The following is a 22,790-nucleotide window of genomic DNA, read 5'->3' as shown; positions in this document are numbered from 1 at the left end:
ACAAAATACGCGGGAATTTATTACAAAATCTAATATTTAAAAATATATATATTTTTCAAAAATAATAATTATAAAATAATCTTAATCGAATACAAAAGAAATAATAAGATATTTTACAATCGAATATTTATTGAAATTCGTCGATATTATATAATTAATATATGATTCAGATAACCGGCTGGGATCGATACACTTAAACTATAAACAATATAGTTAAACTATTGATGTATAAACAATCACACGACGGAGCTGACGCACACTTACAAGCATACATGTTGCCCGCTCACATCACACATACGCGATGCCCAGAGATAACAACTGGCGACAAAAGTCACATATGGGTGTTGCGCAAGTGTCAATTTGAGAAGACCACGTGGAAAATCTTTGAAAAATTCAATTCAAGATGTTTTAATCAGTTAACAGTAACAAAAAAGAAAAAAGAAAAAAATTACATTTTCACAAACTTCCATGTTTTTTTAAACATAAAATCGATTAAATGGTGTTTAGAACAATGATTTCAAACTTAGGATTTCAGTCCCGTTAGTGTCCGCTCATAGCCGAAATGCCCATTTCCCTTTCGACGTTACTTCTTGATCAAGAGGTATTCAAGTTTTTATTTTACTAAACGATTTCAGGGGTTTTTCTACTTCAAAGAATGGTGTCTTTTTCTTTTCCGTAAGGAAGACCTCTCGACTAGGAAAATAGACAAAGATAGGGCAGAGAATAGAGAGTGAGAAGGGCGAGGAAATAAAACTCGATATAAGATCACGCTCTAAAAATGGATATCGGCGATTACCTAGACTCGTCATGGAATACAGAGCGGTCTAATTGTTCTCTCGTCGGTGGCTCCCGAGGAGATTTCCCCAGAGTGATCGACTCCTCCGTCTCGAGCATAAAAGTTCTGCCGATAATTCTGGAACTTTACCGAGCGGAAATGGTAAAGAAAGGGTTCGATGATTCTGATGAAACTAAAAAAAAACTAAAAACCCATTGGGTTGTAACATATATTCGTCCCGTTTCACCGGTTGCCGGTGAAAATATCATTTTTCAAATCCGTTAACAGCTTAAATGCAGATAAATATCGTATACCATTTGAAATGTGAGATTTCAGAGTTTATTTCGAAAGAATTTCTTTTGCGGTTGGTAAATTCTAGTGTTTTTTGTGTGCGCCTAGGGATGTGCATGCATTCGGGTAGCCGGACTATTTCGGGTACTTTGTATAGGTACCTACATTTTGTAAGTTTGGATTACGAATTACTCAGGCTCCGCTGTTCAAAGGTTAAACAAAACAATAATATCTATCCAAGAATGATTGGATATTGGAAAGTATGTTACCCGTCGTAATACTTGATATACAATCATCGTTACAAGTGTCAATGCTGCGTACGTGTTAATACCTTGATGTCTCATATCCGCAGTTTCTACTCGGTTATCAGAAAATTGTAGATATCTGTTATCGAATTGATAAGTATTGTAAAATCAAGTTGAGTTCTCTATAGTCTGTAGTCAGTTTTCCATTAAATCGCAACGCGTTGTGTCCGTGCCGTTGATTCAAATGTTTGCTCAATATGGACTCTTCACCTGGAACTTCCAACGGTGATACCAAAGTGAAAGCCGAAGTAGGGCATCGGTATAAGGATAGTTATTTAAAACACGGATTTTGGCATGATGGACCCGAAAATAAACCGCATCCCAAGTGTCTTGTATGCGGCACAAAATTTGACAACAAAAATATGAGGGCACTAATACTGAAAGATCACTTTGATCAAAACCACCGTGACACAGTTCTAGTGGATTACTTTACACAACTAAGGGATCAACAAATAAAGCAAGTAGGAAGTTATAATGTGTCGAATAATAATGTGTTGAATAAGAATGTATCGAATAATCATGTGTCGAGGAATACTGTGTTGAATCATCTTCACGAGGCGAATGATGAAGTTGCGAATTACGAACAGCTAAATTGTAAAGTGGTTGAATTGATTGTGAAGAACATGCAACTAATAGACATGCATAGAGCAGTACAATATCTAATTTTACCTGCTTGCGAAGAAGTTAATCTTGTGTCACATTCCTATTCAGAGGGTACAGAATCAAATGTATCCTTATCGCACAACAGTATTTCTGGCTACATAAAAAAGATACTTCGCGATATTCGGCAACAATTAATCGCAAAATTAGTTGGTAAAAAATTTTCACTATTACTCGATGTACATCACGAACGTCATTTGATGAGCTATGTAAGATTTGTGGATGAACATTCTATTGTAGAGCATTTTTTATCTTACATCGACTTAACAGAAAAAGTTACTGATTCAGATATATATAATTCTATACAAGACATGTTGAGAACAAATGAATTAGAATTTCAACATTGTGTTTCAATATTCGTTGCTAGTATGGATGAAAATAAAAACAAATTGTTTGTTGACTACCTGCAGGAAAAGTTACCTAATAAAACAATCAAATGTTGGTATGATCGAACTGTTTTGATAACACAAACACTTTCCGAACCTCTAAAAGATATAATGATCACAGTAGATAAGATGATTAAAGTCATTATATGTAGTTCAATTGGGCGCCAAATTAGCAAGGTTATGTATCAGAAAATGGGGAGTCGTCACAAACCGCTGCTCTTTGGCACTAAGTGCTGGATGTTCAGAAGCCAAGCATTCCGCGCAGTTTACGATCAAAAGGAGGCGTTATTAGATTTTCTTACTAAAAAGAGATTGAATGTCTATGCTGGTAAGATTAGAGACCAAGAGTGGTGGTCAAAATTTGCATACCTCGCTGATATATCCCAAATAGTGATCGACCTTATCAAAAGTATGCAGGATGCCGAATCATACTTCTTTACGTCGATCGATAAAGTGGAGGCATTCAGGGCTAACATTAATAGATGGATAGAAGATGTTAAAAATAGAAACTTCAGTAGGTTTCAACTCGCAAATAGGAACGATCCCGAATGTATTTCTTCTTCAATTTCAGAACATCTTTCTGCTTTGAAGGATAAAGTATCGCAATACTTTCCTCTTGACAACGCGAATGAATACAATTGGATCCGAAATCCCTTTGCTCTGAAGGATGAAGAGAGAAATCATCTATCGCCACCGAAACAAGAAATGTTGGTAATTTTATCACATAATCGTGAATACCAGCTAATCTATAGAGATAGGCGCAACCTACTCACATTTTGGATTATGGCAAAAGACGCGTATCCGGAGTTAGCGGATGATGCCTTATCTATATTACTACAGTTTTCATCCAGTTACATGATAGACGAAGGACGTTCTGCATTATACGCCGTTACATTTTATAAAGAAGAACGATTACTTTCAGTTGAAGAGGAATTGCTGTTGCATTTGTCTACGATTCGACCTGAATTTCGGAAACGAATAGTTATCGATGATCAATCCACCAATTGATAGATATCATATTTTTATAATCTCTTTCTTCCTTTTGTACTAGTGGATAAATCTCGCTGAAAATAAAAAAAATACATGCCTTACGAATGTGTAAAGTTCATTTTGTGACCGGTGAACGTGAAATGTATTCTCAATATGACAGCCAAATGATTTCGTAACCGCCACTATGAAACTCTTATAGATTTTTGCGAGCTGGATACGAATCTGAAATCCATTTCTCTCTAAGTCGTAGAGATTTTCAGAAAATTAATGTTAAAGAAAATTGCAAATTTTCAACGTTGGAGATGTTTCGTGCTTTCACCATAGCTGCTATTCAGATGGTTTTTACAAGAGAGAAATCTGTGAACTTTCCCAAATAAAACGATATAAATTGTTATTATATTATAAACATATAAATATGTTTAAATAATGATCAAAGTGAGAAAGTCACCAAAAACGCACCAATTTTTGCTGATATTTTTCAATTTATTTCAAAAACTAAGGGACTAGGCGAAAATCTAACCATCGTACGTGATAGAGCAGACATTTCTGCTACAGAAAGCACGAAGCGAACTTATACGCATTATCAGTTATCAATGTGTTAATGTCGATAGAAGGTTGATAGATTAGATTAGATCAGAACAATGTCACGACCGCCATCAGGTAATTGATCGTGCATGTTCAAGTTCAAAACCATTGATATCATATATTGGTTTATAACCACCGTCGTCAAGCTGCCGTCCTTGACGGGCAAGATTGAAAAAAGTTAGTAAATCGCACGGTTACCATGTATGTTTTCTGGTACCTTGAAAGCTAAATGGGTGCCGTGTTAATAACGTTTTTCAAAACACCGACCTTGAAAACATGTTTCATGGAATAATTACCATCTTGTTTCAACAATTATTTTTCGAACTTATTCTTGTTTCAATCAATATTTTTTAATTGTTATTACCCTTCTAATATCGGGTGTGCTATAATATCGAGTCACACTAGTGACGCCACTTACAGTTCAAATTTATCAAATTTGAGTGATACCATTAATAAGGTTGAATTCTGAGTTGAATTCTAATTACAATTTGCCCAGTCAAGGATCGTTGAATGCCACGTATGGATGATATTTCAAGTTTCTTTATTTGATTTACAATTCAAGCAATGACGATGAGATTATTTTTTATTTTTTTTTCATTGAAACATTTACTAATGTAGTTGTAAGGTTTTTCTGATTAAAACAAGACCAAACACGAAAGGAGATGAAAAAGGGGAAAAATCTTCAGATCACTTTTACGTGTTAAACAGGTGAAAGAGAATCACTCGTTAAATACGCAAATATACTTGAAATTATATCGTGTTTGGTCTTATTTTAATTCGAAGGACCTTACAATAACATCGATCAAAGTTTCATTTAGCAAAAATAAAAAATAAAAAAGTTTTATTGTATAATCTGTATTATCTCAGCAATATATTTATCTTGCTTCCTTCGATTCCCAGACCTCTTTCTCCTTCACCCTCTGCTATTTTCAAATACTCAACTCGAGCTGTTTTTAATTGTAAGAACCGAAAAGACATCTCCACTTCGTAACTGCCCGATATCGGTCCCAATTTTCGGCTAGTTATCCAACCTTTCCTGTGCTGACACTTACCCCATCATGGCCTATGAAAATAATACACTTTTACTTCTCCGCCCTCTGCAAATGAAGACTAGGATGCTTGACAAATTTTCCACTTCTACAGCCTCGTCTGTGGCAATGTAACAAGAGTCTACCGTGTCCACCGAGTTTCGTCAAAATCGAGGAGGGGCACTTTGGTATGTTTCCTTATGAGATAAGGCGATGCTGTAAATTAAATTGGGTAAAGGATCGATCGCCCTCGCTTGGTTCCCTTTGAGTTACCCTTCGACGCATAGTCCTTCTTCAAAAAGACAAGGCTACCTTCGTATTGCCCCATATACAATCGAATTGAAGTAAATTTCCACTAACGCAAAATCTGCACCAATGATCCCGATATAGAATCACTCTCACCAGCTCGATTATCAACGTTTCGCAATGACAGCGGAAGCAGATAAGTTATCGGTACCCTCCGCTCATACTGGCATCGCTATCAAACAATGATATTTTACACAATGTCGTCGGCTGAGCGAATCGACTGCGCTCGCGGCTCCCTCCGGCCCCATGCGGAAACTCCGCTGCGAATCATCCGGTACGCTATACCCGTAGCCCGGAAGTTGCATCCGTTATTAAACAATTTCGTTGCATTCAGTTGCATGCACGCGCCGTTTTTTTTCGAATCGACGATACCTGTGTATCGTTTCACCTGCATCGCTATGGCCTACGTACACTCGTTTCGTGTATGTTTCCTTTCAACTTTACCACGCAACAACAATAGCGACGGTATTTTCATTTTGAGATACAACCGAACTACATCCTGTTGTACAACGGGTCATTCATGAATCCCGAAGTCTAATTGTTAAAGGTATGAAATAAGTACTGCTTCATTGCGTTTCAATTATCGCGGATGAAAGACATACATATATGAAACCGCGGATAATACCGAACGCTATATAAATACGATAGAATTTAATGAATTAATTAAATTTTAACGTATGATAATACTATCGTTAATTTAACTATTGAACAGCCGAGTTGGGTCAATCGAAACGTATAAAATGTATAATAAAAAAATATTAACCTAAAATTGAATGTATAATTATTAAACGAAAGAGTTTCATATATTGGAAGATCATTGTTTAAATGAGCCTAGCAGGGTTGAAAACCCGCTCTGCCGACCCAAGTTCACGCTTATACCGACGGTGTTCAAGGGCGCAATTGCGCTAAAATAACATCCATTCCCCAGCAGTCACAACCCTCCAAGGGTAGATATTTAGGGTGTTACCTGTAACGTTACTCACGATTTTTCTCCCACTTGCAGCCATCTGACAAAAAAAAGTTTAGAACAAGAGTTGCTGGGTATGAAGTGCACAATAGATATTAGTAAAAAAAAATTTCGAAAACAGTTTGTTTTCATGGCGAAGTCGAGGTCACCTTGGGTTTTATAGATAGGACTATATATTTCTTTTGTTTACCATATTTAGAGGACATCGAGACGAATTCAAAACACATATTACACGACATTTTTACTAACATATTACTTGATTTACAGAAGTGGAAATGTGAAATATTTAGCTTTTCGACGAAATAACAATTGCGACGAAGCAACATTCCGTGTTTACATTCAGTAACCTCTTCGGGGTCAAATAATATTTACACTGTCAAGGTGAAATACGACGAAAAGCTAAATATTTCACATTTCCATTTCTGTAAATCAAGTAATATGTTAGTAAAAATATCATGTAATAGTATGTGCACTCTTGTAAGTATCTCTTACTTTTACTAACTTGTCATTTCACTATTTATTATTGCATATCATAATTAAAACACAAATACTGCAAATATCCTTTGGTATACTTAATACTCTGATTATTATAGTATAATTTATCGGTTTTGCTTTTTTAAAACTCACAAAATAAACCAACGTTTTCACTTGAAGAAGCACCCTTGAATGGTGGACCACGTAGAGAGCCCCAATTTTAATTCAGTTTTGTATTTCTTTTTCAAAATTTTACACTGTTCGTTCGAAAATTATTCTTTCAATATATGAAACCCTTTCATTTAAATATTATACATTTAAGTTTAGGTTAATACCTTTGTATAGGTACCTACATTTTGAAAGTTTGGATTACGAATGACTCAGGCTCCGCTGTTCAAAGGTTAAACAAAACAATAATATCTATCCAGGAATGATTGGATATTGGAAAGTATGTTACCCGTCGTAATACTTGATATACAATCATCGTTACAAGTGTCAATGCTGCGTACGTGTTAATACCTTGATGTCTCATATCTGCAGTTTCTACTCGGTTATCAGAAAATTGTAGATATCTGTTATCGAATTGATAATTATTGTAAAATCAAGTTGAGTTCTCTATAGTCTGTAGTTAGCTTTCCATTAAATCGCAACGCGTTGTGTCCGTGCCGTTGATTCAAATTTTTGCTCAATATGGACTCTTCACCTAGAACTTCCAACACTAATATCGGAGTGAAAGACGAAGTAGTGCGTCTGTATAAGGATCTTTATTTTAAACACGAATTTGTGTCTGTTGGACCCAAAAATAAACCGCGTCTCAAATGTCTTATATGCAACAATAAATTTGACAACGAAGATATGAAGTCAGCAACACTGAAACGTCACTTTGATCGAAACCACCGTGACGCAATTCTACTGGATTACTTTACACAACTAGAGAATCAAAAAATAAAGCAAGTAGGAAGTTGTAATGTGTCGAATGATACAGTGGCAAATGATAAAGTTGCGAATTATGAACAGAATAACCATAAGAGCATGTAACCAACAGCCAAACATAGACCAGCACCATATCCAGTTTCACCTGCCGGCCGAAAAGTTAAATCTGTGTCATGTTCCTATTCAAAGGGTACAGTGTCGAATGTACCCCCATCGTATGGTAGCATTTCCTATATTCGACAACAGTTAAAGAAAAAATTATGTGGTGCAAAATTTTCACTTCTACTGGATATACATCACAGATGTCATTTGATGAGCTATGTAAGATTTGTAGATGGAGATTCTATTGTAGAGCATTTTTTATCTTACATCGACTTAACAACAAGACCTACTGAATCAGATATATGTAACCCTATACCACGCATGTTGGAACAATTTGGATTACAATTTCAAAATTGTGTTTCAATATTCATTGCTAGTGAGGACAAAAATAAAAACAAATCGTTTGTTGACTACCTGCAGGAAAAGTTACCTAATAAAACAATCAAATGTTGGTTTGATCGAACCGTTTTGATAACACAAACACTTCCCGAATCTCTAAAATATGTAATGATCACAGTAGATAAGATGATTAAATCCATTATACACAGTCCATTTGGGTACAAAATTAGCGAGTTTATGTGTCAGGTAATGGGGAGTCGTCACAAAGCGCTGCTCTTTTGCTCTAAGAATTGGATGTTCAGAAGCAAAGCGCTCCGCAAATTTTACGATCAAAAGGACCAGTTATCATATATTTTTAATATAACGAGACATGACTTCGATAACATGATTAAAAACCAAGTGTGGTGGTCAGCATTTGCATACCTTGTTGATATTTCCCAACATGTGATTGACCTTATTGAAAGTATGCAGGGTGACGAATCATACATCTTTACGTCGATCGATAAAGTGGAGTTATTCCTGGAAAAAATTAAAAGATGGGAGAGAAAAATTAAAGATAAAAACTTCAATATGTTTCAACTCACATTTGAGACCAATCCAGAATGTATTTCTTCTGAAATTTCAGAACATCTTTCTGCTATGAAGAAAAAACTATCGGAATACCTTCCTTTTGACAACGCGGAGAAATACAATTGGATCCGAAAACCCTTCAAATTGGCTATTGCAGATATAAATTATCTAGATGAAGCGAAACAAAAAATGTTGGAAAATTTGTCAGATGATCATATCTTGAAGCAGAAGTATGACGAAAAGGGCAACCTAGTTAAATTTTGGAGTATGACAAAAGACAAATATCCAGAGTTAGCGGATGATGCCTTATCTGTATTACTACATTTTTCATCGAGTCGCATGTTAGACGAAGGACGTTCTGCATTTCACGCCGTTACATTTTACAGAGAAAAACAATCACTTTCAGTGCATGAGAGATTGGTGTTGCATTTCTCTAAGATTCAACCTCAAAATTCAGAGACGAATAGATATTGATGATCGATCCACCAATTGATAGATATCGTATACTTACAATTTCTTCCTTCCTTTTATATTAATGCATAAATATAGAAAACAACTATAGTTGCCCGTAGGATATGAAAGGAATCGTAAAGAGGGCGATTATAATCGCCTGTCGTAGTGAAATGGTTAATAAAAGTAAGAAATTTTTATCAACGATCCGCCAAACGAAGAATGGAAATTAAAAACAGTTGCACAGGAAATATCGTATTCTTAACGTGATTATTGGTACAAAAGAGAATGAATTATTTAATGAAAGCAAGATGTTTATCAACGATCCGCCAAATGGAGAGTGGACATTAAGAAAAGCTGTAACTACCATTTTTTAAAAAGATTTTCCTTTTTTTTTGCATGGAATGGATGTTTATATGAAAACCAATCTTAGTATATATGGGTAGAAATGTTATCGCAATAAATTAAAAAGATTATTGTATTTCTCGTAAATAAAAAACGAATAAAACATAAAATTTTGGTAAATAAAGTATTATTTTCCTCAGAAAATTAGTTTCAGCACCTGTAACCATATTTATTCTCACGATTCAATTAACGGGCCTCATCTATTTTTTTTTCATTTTTAATTACTGGGGTTAATAAATTGTTCAATGTCTATTTTTAGTTTTTGCTCGTTACCGAGTATTTCTCTGTTTAAACAAATATTGTACACATTTGAAATATACTTATGTTACTTTTACGTTAATGTTCCTTTATTTTAATCTAAAGCATATTTTACTGATCTGCATCAATCAGATCGGAGAATTAGATTAGATTAAATTCAGGTTAATGTCGATCGAAACGTTTATTTTATTTCGGCTATAAGTGGAATGACAGATATTAAATCCACAAAAATTTAATATTAAATTAAAGAATGTAGTAGTAATATGAGACTCTTTGATGCTCCTGCCAACCAAGTATCTCTTATTTTTACCAACTTCTCATTGCACTATATATTATTGTATATCATAATTAAAACACAAATACTTCAAACATCCTTTGGTATACTAATACTCTGATTATTATAGTATAACTTATAGGTTTTGTTTTTTTAAAACTCACAAAATAAACCAGGGTTTTCACTTGAAGAAGCATCCTCGGATGGCGGACCGTGTAGAGAGCCCCAATTTTAATTCAGTTTTGTATTTCTTTTTCAAAATTTTACACTGTTCCTTCGAAAGTTATTCTTTCAATATATGAAACCCTTTCATTTAAATATTATACATTTAAGTTTAGGTTAATACCTTTGTATAGGTACCTACATTTTGTAAGTTTGGATTACGAATGACTCAGGCTCCGTTGTTCAAAGGTTAAACAAAACAATAATATCTATTAAAAATTATTGTTATGGGAAAGTATTTTACCCGTCGTAATACTTGATATATGTACAATCATCGTTAAAAGTGTCAATGCTGCGTACGTATTAAAACCTTGGCATCTCATATTTCTACCTTCTCATATTCGTACCTTGTTCTCTATGCCCTATATATATCATATGAATTTGAAATAGTTTTTGTATAAAAACCTGTACATGTTAGTGAGAATTAAATGGAATACCTATCATAATTATTGTATTTTTATTAGTGTACTTTAACCCTTTAAAGTTATCAAATCTGACCTCTAAATAAATTTCTTACATGTATGTAAAGCAAATGAGTAAGTAAGTGAATTATAACTTTTACGTAAAAATACTACCACTACTGAGAATAAATGTATAAATAATTAATACTGGTAATTATTACGTTTTCCAATAACATAAAACAGTGCTTCCCAAAGTAGCAGAAATTGGGCAACGTAAATTTGTCGCTACATCTATATGTTCACTTAAAAATTTCAGAGGGTGCTGAGTACTTTTTATTTGGAAATAGGGTGGTAGTCCAAATAAGTTCTGAAATGAAAATTGTAAGAAAACAAAATACAGGCGGGATGAAATTTCATCGAAAACAGCCTTTAAAGATTAAAATCATTCGTTTGATTTTCTTGAAATCATCCGAATTCGTGTAATGATCCTCTACTTTTGTCTGTTACTGTATTTCTAGAACGCGAGGAACAATGTGAATGAACCTTTATTCTTCGCATGCACTTCTCGAACATATTCATTCATACATCATTTAGATACTCGCATATCCTACATGTATGATCGACCTCCGTAGAACGACATCAATGAAGGACGCGTGAATGGAATAGTCCTGCGAACGAGCGTAGCCCTGGCGGTAGTTGGCGCGTATTACTATGCCAAAGAACGCGCCGGATGTCCGGCGTCGGTGCAGGAAAACGCGTCTCGTCGATCAGGAAAGGTAGCCGGTACACCAGGCAGGCTTTCACGAGGCCCGACATGCGCGTACCTACGTGTGAGCAGATACGTACGTAACCGACGTACCTGTCCAGCCAGGATTGTGTCTGTTCGCTTCCGCTTCGCGTTCAATCACCACCATTTCAACTTCACCCACGCGCCGTACGTTTCCTCCGTTCACGGCGTGAATCATCGAAGAAATTCTCCTGCCTCCCACGTTACGCCACGATCGCTCGTGATCGCAGCTCGTTTCCTTCTCACCTTATCCTTTTCCTATAACTTTAGAACGCTCGGGTACCTATGTATTCGTAATTGGTCAAAGGGTATAACAAGGTAACCGTAGTCAAAATGGTCCTTGAATGAAATTAAATTTAAAATGTGTCATTCGATAGCGTATCGAGAGAAAACACTGTACACCGGGGGGGAGGGGGGTAGTATTCGAAATTCGAGTTTTTGCCCCATTTTTCCTGTTTAATAACATTCGAAAATTCTGAAAAAATTCTAACACACTGCAGACTCGGTAACGCAAATCTTAGTTGTAATAAATGAAAAACCGAACAATTGAGAATTTAAAAGCCCTATTTTTGTGTTATTGTGGCAATAACGTGTTAGAATAATTATGACTCTCGATATTTTTCAGATTTTTTGTTAAGGTGCGCCATAGTTGAAAAAAAATCCAAAATTCATCATCACGCGTGAAAAAGTTTTACTTCGAATTTTTCAACACTCTGTTACACCCTTACCCTTGATTATTATGGGTTCATCTGTAACCCACAATGAAAGTAAGTAAATTATAAAACGATAGTAATTATTTCTATCATTTACTGGCGCTAAGTAATGTATAATATTAAGATTTTTTAACGATGAAATATATATCTGTCAAAATCCAATTTGTTTAATCCATTTTTACAAAAATATGCATTTACCGTTTTCTACTTTATTATATCTATATTTCTGTAGATTGGTACAAAGTTATCTAAAAATCTACGAATAAGAGTTTTATTAATTTTAGATCTTTTAGATGTTTCGTTGGTGTAATTCTAGTCTTTGATACTTGAGCATATATCTCGTGTAGCTTCGTAGAATATATCCTCGAGAGTTGTAATCCCTGTACAGCTAAGGAATAGTTTAGCAAGATATACATATACATGTGTCTGATTCGATCTTCGCTTCTATTGCTTGGCATATACTAAAGGTACGTTTGCAATACGATTACTCAACCCTCTCTGCACGTATTGCTGTTCTCAATTGCCATGAATTAATATTAGTTTGACATGGGAACATTCCAAAGTGATAATTTTCGATTTTAACAAAACTCACAAAAATTTCCAAGTTACAAACATTGGATTTAAAGAAAAAAAAATCATGGACCAATAATGATTTATCGCCGCTCATTTCATAGTAGATGGGAAGACAATAGGGAACAGACGAACGTGGAAACAAGCTGACTGAATTCCGGCACGAATCTGTGAATTCAAAACAGCGAATGAAATAGGCCATGGACGTCGATGGAGTTTCTCCACATCGGTGCTTCCCCTTCAACCCTCGTTCAGTCACGTATCGCGTTAACAAGCTGGTGTACAATAGCTATTATCGTTCGACAGGAAAGTACGAATGCGGGGCGCGTGTGTAGGTGCAGTAGGTGCCCGCTCGTGCCTACACCATCTACCTACTTCCGAAAGCAAAAGTAACCGGACAACCGTTCGGTCTTTGAATTCCTCGCAGGAACGAGACCGACACGACGACAATGGAATTATGCGTTGCAATTCCAATATCATTATTGGCCCCCTTTATATAGAGTGTTTCATAATACCTGCGACCCACTTCAGCAATATACGAGCAATACAATGGATAGAGTTTAAATCAATAAAGAATGCAAAATAATAATTAATAATAATCATAGTAGGAACGATAGCTGTTAATTAAAAGAAAATCTAATGTTTAGAGGTGCGTGAGAACCTAAAAATTTCGGGTATCCGATTCTCGGATTGACTCGGGTCGGAAATTATTTCGGTCGACTAGGAATTGCAGAAAGGAAAACAGCGTTTCAAGACGAATTTTGTTGAATATGATTTGTATCTAATTCACTCCGAGCTAACCAAAATAATTCCCGATCTGATCCAAGTCGAGCCGATTCGACCCGAATAATTCCGAACTGAATCGAGCCGAGCCGAATAATATTGACACGACTCGACCCGAACAATTCCGACTGTACCCAAACCGACCCAAATAACTCCGACTAGACCCGAGCCAATCAGATTCGACTTGAGCCGAGTCGAGCCGATCCGACCCGAATAATTGTGCCGAACAATTCCGAGCTGAATCGATCCGACCCGAATAATTACGAACTGAATCGAGCCAAGCCGAATAATATTGACACGACTCGACCCGAACAATTCCGACTGTACCCGAACCGACTCAAATAACTCCGACTAGACCCGAGCCAATCAGATTCGACTTGAGCCGAGTCGAGCCGATCCGACCCGAATAATTGTGCCGAACAATTCCGAGCTGAATCGATCCGACCCGAATAATTACGAACTGAATCGAGCCAAGCCGAATAATATTGACACGACTCGACCCGAACAATTCCGACTGTACCCGAACCGACTCAAATAACTCCGACTAGATCCGAGCCAATCAGATTCGACTTGAGTCGAATCGAGCCGATCCGACCCGAATAATTGTGCCGAACAATTCCGAGCTGAGTCGATCCGACCCGAATAATTCCGAACTGAATCGAGCTGAGCCGAATAATATTGACACGACCCGCCCTAAATAATTTCGACTGGATCCGAGCCAATCAGATTTGACTTGAGCCGAGTCGAGCCGAGCCGACCCGAATAATACCGACGTGACCCAACCTGATATTTTAGGACTTTCGCACACTAATATTAGTACTACTAACTAATATTAGTTCTATTAATATTAGTCGAGGACATCTATAGCCTGATATGTATTATATTTCCATTTTCTTATCAATTGTTTATATTAATTACTTTACTAAATCAAAACTATTTTCATGAATATATTTGACAATTCTGACGTTAAGAATTCTAGAAAATGGTATTGATAACAATTTCGTTTTTCACATGGAAATAAGACTGCTATCCAGTTTTCCAATCAACTTCGTGTTCTCGAAAAGCGTGTAGAAGAAAGTTTCCTACTTTGAATAGAAAAATCGTTAGATTTGATACACTTTGAAAGAAGCAGACACCATTTCGCGCGTTCTTGCAACTTTTTGTGCGCGAAGTTGTATAGCCAAGCATATTGTCAGCGAAGTGGAAGGTGGACGGGTCATCTTGTCACCGGTTCCAGAAACATATCTGTTGTCGAAAGAAGAAAGATTCCGGTCACGAATCCTCTTCACGACGGAACGAGTTACTCTCGTCCCGAAAGATCGGATCCGCTCGACCGTTCTCTCTATTCTCAAAATGAAATTGCTCGATTACGTTTCGTTTCGCACTTTCCCTTCGTCGACTTCGAGGCCAGCACAATATTCCACCTTCGATAGAATACTTTGCAATTTTCAAGCTGAAAGAAACGCAACGATTTTTTTTTTTTGGCTATTATCGAAAAACACCTTCTATTCTTTGAAACTTGATAAAGCAACTTTCTGATTTCTCGGTTGACCAAAGTTACTCGGAAAAGTCAGTAATGTTGACAATTTGGATATCAAATACAATCGCTAGTAATGAAATGGTTAAAATCACTGGATCAAAATTATTTATAAAATAAAAATCTTTCGTTTTGAATGAATCAATCAATATTAAATAATCGACAGATTAATTATATTTTTAGTAATTAATAATATAGAACTTTATAAGCAGAAATTGTTATTAATACGGGTTGGAATTAAGGCTGTACAAAAAGTTGAACCAGTAAGAAATCCGTGGGAACTAAGAGAGACAATACTTCTTTTTCAACTTTTAATCCGTTTCGAAATTAAACGCTTCAGTTACTCTTGCGGACGATCACGTCTTCGTTCACAGCTGTCGATCCTTCGCGAACGTTTATCACGAAACAGTTCTGTGTAAAAACATTCACCTTTCGAATACCAGGCAATTCTATACGTAAATATGTGATTATAAAAACAAATTGATATTTCAATCGATTTTCATATGTCCATAATTAAATTTTTATTTGATTCGTTTATTAATTTTATGTGTTTTATAATCAATATTTTTTGCCGTTGATACGACGTATTTTGAATTTAATTAATTATTTGATTTCTTTCTGTGAATCCTTTAAAATAAAGTGTTCTGAACTTTTTAAATTTTTACTACCTCATTTCAATTCTACATTCATAGAGCTATTAATCGTACTTTTTATGTGCATATATTGCTACATTTGTTTGCACGTAGTTTTATGTGTGATCGACTTTTGATTTACAGAAATTAAACTGCTGTTGTCCAGATAAGAAAAGAATAATAATAATTATAAAGAGCGTTGATCGTAAAAATTCAACTATTTTTTTATGAAATGCTTCAATATAACTTGTATAGAAATATCTGAGCATAATGCGCAAGAACGTTCAATTAGTCATAAGTATTGACTAGTCAAAGGTTACCAGTTAATTACGGTTTTTACTTTCGACCAATCAGAAGAGAGCATGAAAAATCACGAATCACTGTGAAAAATGATCGTGATTAGGAACGAACGTGACCGAATCACTCGTGATTCACAAGTAGCAGTTCTAGCCATCACTAATAGCGATGCACTTTTGTGGGATTTTTTCTCACTAGGAGGCTGCATGCGCATGCGCAAGTGACATTACAGCTAGGGATGTCACGCGATGCTATAGCTGTATACAGTTCCACGCATGAAAGATTCCCTAACTGTAATGTTACTTACGCATGCGCATGCAGCGTCCTAGTGAGAAAAAATCCTACTAAAGCGCATCACTGCTCCTACATTATTCCCTATGGGGAAGGGCGAAAATCCGGAATATCACCACTTTTCTCGGGGAAGCCTTATTTAATCGCAAATGTACATGCTTAACGTAGCATATTGAAGATAAAAATCATGTAACAGTTTCGATAAATTTTGAAAACATGACGAAATGACAGCTGCAGATTCTTTTTCTTACCGTTCGTAATAAGGAACTTTTGGCATCAAAAAATGTAACACGTAATTTTATGACCTGAAATTGCTGCAGAATTCCAATAAGAAGGTATGGAGGAATGCTGCCTATGTTTACCGGTCGTGTAAATCGTGCCTTTTCAATTTCTTTGTTATTACTGTATCAGTAGTGAATTCAGAAGCCTTTCTCGGAGAAGGCAAAGTATGTACATTTTTGAATATTTTTTTTACAAGATTCAAAATGTACTTGTAATTTAGGTACATTTTAATATCTATACCTCATACTATAACTTAATAATTGAATTTGCATTAATTATTTACACATTATAAAGAATTAGAATCAGTATAAAATATTATGCTTCTTAAAATAGATATTTTGTAAAAAATTCTAAAATTAACGAATACTTTGTAATAATACAAAAATCATATTCCCTAGGAGATAATTTATGTACTTTTTATTTAACCTTCAATTTTATTGTAATTTTGTATTTCTTACTTTCATTTTCCAAATTTTACATTGTTCCTTTAAAAATTATTCTTCTAATATTCTTTCGTTTAAAAATGATACATTTAACTGTAGGTTAATATCCTTGCAAATTTGTAAGTTTGGTAATTTTAATAATTTTGGATGGATCATTTTAAATAGAGCTTTAAATCATTTTAAACCACTAAAATAATTTTCCTACTTTCATTAACTTCATTACAAAAATTACTTTCACTCTAATTAACTATTTCGTCGCAGGTACAAAGATTCAAAATTAATATTAATACCAATAGCAATAATGTTACGATTTTGCTAGCACATACTAACGAATAATTAAGGAAGAAATTTGAAAAACGAAAAGAATTACTCCCTTGCCATTACCTCGTAAATTCGACAGCTACTAAAAACGATCTTGCGTCAAACGTTCTCCGTATCGCTCGTGTTCTTCGACGAATATCCGTTTGTCATACAAAGAATCTTTGCTAGAGGATAATGTAGGACCCGCGGCTGGGAAGATGATCGATAAAGGACAATATTCGAGACAGAAGGGAGGCGAACGAGGGAGCCTTTTGCGGATATTACGTGAAGTCACCGAGATGAGCACCTGCCGATCGAGGTGTGACGGCGTGGGAGGTCGAGAGGTGCCCACTTCTTCATCTGTTGCCTCTAAAGAGGACTCTCGCCATGGGAGAAGAATAATCGCGTCAAATTCCTACGGTTCAGTCGAGCGCATAACTCCGTCAGCTAGTACCACCGTCTATCTTCCCATCGACGAAATACACTGAATCGCATCAGTATTTGTAACATCTCAATTACACCCATTCGAGTAGGACCGTAAGCAAAAATTTCATTTTTTAATAATAAATGAGAAATTGTCATTAACTGCTCAAATTATGATTAAATATATACATAGACCAGGAACTGTCAACCTTTTAATATCTATCGTCCACTCTTGTATCTTTGATGATTGTAAAACTTGTACGCGAAGAATATTTGTAGTGCTAAGTTATGCCCCATCGTATGCTAGTCGTAGAGTTTTGAAGTACAGTGGTACCTCGGTATACGACCTTAATCCATTCCTGATATTTGGACTTATACCGAATAGGACGTATACCAAACCAACCTTTCTCATAAGAAGTAATGTAAAAATGATTAATCCGTCCTTATGTAAAAAAAAACTCCTATTGATATTATTATACCTACATTAATTTTTCCTCTTTTATTCAAAAGCATCCCTTTTGTATGTAAGGGTACTAACCACTGGGGAAGTACTCACATGATATTGTAATAATTTAACAAATTTACTTATTGTCACTTTACGACAGATTGTAAATTAATACATTCAAAAAAAAATTTCCTCTGAGATAATTATTTCAAAATGACGCAAAATTCACACAAAGAATGTATGTCGTATACCGAGCAAAATTTGTCACATTCAAACAGGACGTATTCCAAAGCAGACGCATACCAAGGTACCACTGCATACTTGTGCTTGGTCATAAAGATAATGTATTATTATACAAATAATATTATATATTTATAAATAAAAATGTAAACTAGCTTTATGGTCCATCTACTGATAATATAAACTATGAGTATAATTTTCATAATTTTATGCTTGAATAAATTAATTTCTTTACGTGCAATTAATTTAACTTTTTAAATTTATACATTCACATGTACAAAGCATCTGACCTTTTTTTTTATAAAACAAATATTTCTAAAAAGAAATTTGATATAAACTTCGGGATTAGCTAAACTGTCCATCTACTGGCCTGTTTGCCCTAAGATGGTTACATCGAAGAGCCCCGAACGAAAGCGTGAATGCGTTAAACCGAAAATTGTTTCGATCGAAAAGTGGTCGATTCAGAAACAAACTAATCTGACTGGTGTTGGATTGGAAAGAATGGTGGAGGGATTTGGCCGTTCTTTGATCGTTCGCGTTTGCTGCGGTAACGGTAGCGGTCTGTGGCAGATGTTTTTAACGAGACCGCCTCCCTTATAGTGGTACGGCCCTTGAACCTTCCGTACAGACAGACGGTCGATGTTTAACCGCACTGGCGGCGCAACTTTTATGCCACCTGCCGAGACGTCGGCCTGGATTTTCGATCGCGTCGATCCACGCAATATTCGAGAACAAAGAAGTCAAGGTCGATCGGTTGGAACAGCAAGGGCGATTTACGCAATTCCTTGACTTCCATGCTCCCGCGACCGATTCAATATTTCGTCGTTCCCACGGTGAACCGACCATTCTATGCGATCCTGCTTACTGAACCCCGAAGCGAAACAATTAGCTATCTGGATGAACGCAAACTCTTTAGCTACGTATCTACCAAAAAAACAGTGAACAACTTTTTCTTGTCAATGGTTGTTAGAAACAAAGGATAAGTTTCCGAATGACTCCACCAAAATTGAGAATTCAGGTTCGTTATATAACCTAAATTGACTACGAGAAACCGATTAAAATTCGTTTCAGAGCTGGATGTCTTACCGTTTTTGAGATATCGTGGTAAGAAATTTTTATACAATTTTGGGACTACGTGTGCGCTATTCGATACTGAGCATGCGCTATTCAATACTGCGCATGCGCTATTCAATGCTGCGCATGCGCTATTCAATACTGCGCCTGCGCTATTCAATACCGCGCATGCGTTATTCGATACTGCGCATGTGCAGAACCTAACCTTACCACGATATCTCGAAAACGGTAAGACATCCAGCTCAGAAACCAACTTTAATCGGTTTCTTGTAGTCAACTTAGGTTATGTACCAAACCTGAGTTCTCAATTTTGGTGAGGCCATTCGGAAATACAGTCGAAACAAACGACTTATGTACTTTGACTTATGTATTTTTTTTTGTATATGTATGAATTTAAGGTCACATTAATCAGAAAGATTATTCTGCCCTCTTTAGTGAAACTGTCCTGACTAACGATTTGAAACATTTTAACAAGGCACAGAATTAATTTCTTATCTAATAAAGTGATTTAAGTGCGGTTTATTTCAATCAATATCCATATCAATGTTACAAGTGTAAAGGTTACCGGTAGGCTCCCAAAGTACCCACGAAATTATAAAAATCACTTAAAACAAAACCCGTGCCTCGGCCGTGAAATGAACGGAAGTTTCTCATGCTTTTTGCCTCGATCTCATTGCAATAACTGTCCGAACTTTTTATTTTCTTTTTCTTCTACCTCGTATGTAAACCGTTCCAAAGATTTATCGGTATTCGACCAAATGGAAAATGATGCCGTGTTAAATCTCGCGAAAGTGAATCATATACCACACACGGAAACAAAGGATATATAGGTACCTTGAGGTCCTGTAAAAAATGTTAAATTAACGATTTTACACCACTATCTTGATTAATCTTCTTTTGTTAATTTGCAAAATAGAGAAAACGTTTTTTTGAAAATTATTGGAAACTTTGGAAAGAAAAACAATCGGAAAATATCCAAAATCAGTGTAAATTAAAGAGAGTTGCATTAATTTAGTTTCTAATATCTGACTGACAATGAGTCTTAGTTAGTTTCCATTATTTCTTAACACAAGAACTACCAAAGCAGTCAAAATGACTGGTGTCAAGTTTTTTATTTTAAATTATCTATTTAATTTTCTACATTATTTGTAACTTAAAAATAAGTGTGCATCAAACGTCGGTAGTTCTAATGTTAATCACTTTCTAACTTTAATTTAATTATTAAAATTCATAAAATTACTGCTCAACAGAACTCAATTTTTTCAAAATACTTTTTGTATAAATTACTGTACATGTTACAACGTAGCACTTAAAATAATTAAATAATTAAAAAAAAAATATAGAAAATATACTGAAGTACACAATGAATTACATAATGAATTTTAAATAAATGCTATTGCTTATAAATCATCAAAGATATAAAAAAATAAGAGAGATTCTATTTTCAGGTGTAATACTAAGAATCGTTTAAATCAACAATAATAAACATTTAATCTCCTTGAAAAATTGATGAATTAAATAGAAGATACTAAATAAATGAAGTCGCATAAACTGATATTTTTGCTTGAAAAATAAACTAATACTAATTTGAAGTGGTACGATTTAGGCAACTCACCCTTGTATTTTTAAGGCCATTACCTGTGTTGGTTTATCTTAAATAAATACTGCTAACAGATATTAAGCGATTACGTAGCATTTAAATAGGGGATACGGCGTACCCGTATACGCGTGAAAGCATCCATTGAAAAAGCAAGATGTTTGGTGCGTCAGCAACACGTGTGCAGCAAGCAGAAAAGCCCCAGGTGGTGGCACGTGCGTCTACGTCGACAGGTGGCAAACGAATTTACGTTCCGGTTCGTCCTGCATAAGGAAGATTCCTCCTCTTTCCCAACTTAACCTGCTGTTAATGAACACGAATCTACTTCGGTACGTTCGATGAAAGTTTAATAGGCTGATCGTTATCCAACAGCTAACTAGTTAACAATCAGAACTTGAGCGTGCATTAGAATCAGGTACTTATACCGAAACTGAAAATACCAAGATATTTACCTTCATTTTCCTATTTCAAAAAACTTTCAACACTTTTTTATTAAACAGAAACTTAAAACTTATAACCAATGGATTCAGTACTAGTTTTAAGGCCCTGATTAGAATTGGAATGTTCTGACAGAGTTGCCAAAATCGCACCAGGCCCACCCTGGTTTCTAATTAGTCCCGCCAATGATCAGAATTTAAATTTTCGACCTTCTTCTAAGCAGTTCCTACAAACCTTAAATTTAACTCTGCATAGCGCGTTTGAAATAATTCTCAAGGTTTCGTTTTACAGTAAACTCTCGTTATATTGCCACATAAGTGATTTCACTTTCTTATTTATCATCATAGTCTAAATAAATGATACACTTCTATCTCTCCTATCTCTAAATAATAGTTTGGAAATCTGAAAAATTTTGCACTTCTACAGCCCCGTTTATGGCTATATAACGAAAGTCTACTGTACTTCTTTCATAGTTGACAAAACAATTTCACTTCACGCATCACAGTTTCTGACTATAGTTTTCATTGCACTTCGATTGCATCTGTTACGGTTCACTCGACTACAATCACGCCTGACGAAGATTCTGATTATCATAATTATATTTTCTCCGAGTGGATGAACCAGCGAGGAAATAGAACGTGAAGGAGAGCGAAAAAGGATATCGCTGTAATCGAATCGATTCGCAGAAGATTGACCACGATCGTAGTCTGTGTTCAAAGACGACTTTATCAACCGTAAAGTTTATACTTTTGTTATATTATATTAATTCCCATAGGATAAAAAAAAATTAGGAAGATCATAAAGAATCCAAAGTCCTTACATACTGCATAAATTTATTGTACAATTCAGTATTGGGTTGATTTTTATTTTTAGGCACACAAAATTATTAACTGTTTTTTATATACATATTCTAATAAATGAAAAAATTTCAAAAATGCAAGTTTTAACATTGGAAATAAATTTGCTCATTAAGTTATGTTTATGCGAAGCTGAGCGATTTTAGCGCACTTTTGAGATTAGTTTGACGTCATATTGACTTCTATTTATAATCAAAATGGTCCGTGAAGACGAACATGAAAAGGCAATTAAAAAACTAACCGAACTTAACACGTGCAACGCTATTTAATTATAAGTACATCTCTTTATAGGCATTGGCTTCACTCATTAGATGAATTATGAATAAAAGTTAATATGGCGTGAAACTAAACTCGAAATAC

General features: G+C 35.3%; 2 protein-coding genes and 1 long non-coding RNA gene across 3 annotated transcripts in view; 2 read left to right on the top strand and 1 right to left on the bottom strand.

The window, feature by feature from the left end:
* Positions 1–22,790, bottom strand: part of stet (stem cell tumor) — a 502,203-nt gene that overhangs the window by 423,113 nt on the left and 56,300 nt on the right. The window lies entirely within an intron of this gene.
* Positions 1–22,790, top strand: part of LOC117607944 (uncharacterized) — a 59,895-nt gene that overhangs the window by 15,170 nt on the left and 21,935 nt on the right. The gene's annotated exons all lie outside the window — the stretch shown is intronic.
* On the top strand, positions 933–3,969 carry LOC117607938 (SCAN domain-containing protein 3-like). The gene is made up of 2 exons (XM_034332223.2): positions 933–2,931; positions 2,989–3,969. Exons 1-2 carry the CDS (start codon positions 1,569–1,571, stop codon positions 3,423–3,425), a joined length of 1,800 nt encoding a protein of 599 aa, XP_034188114.2. The 5' UTR covers positions 933–1,568; the 3' UTR covers positions 3,426–3,969.

Source organism: Osmia lignaria, chromosome 5, assembly GCF_051020975.1.
Source record: "Osmia lignaria lignaria isolate PbOS001 chromosome 5, iyOsmLign1, whole genome shotgun sequence".
NCBI classification, from domain to species: domain Eukaryota; kingdom Metazoa; phylum Arthropoda; class Insecta; order Hymenoptera; family Megachilidae; genus Osmia; species Osmia lignaria.
Note: the sequence above shows the minus strand (reverse complement) of the source record. Positions and strands in the feature narration are given on the sequence as shown.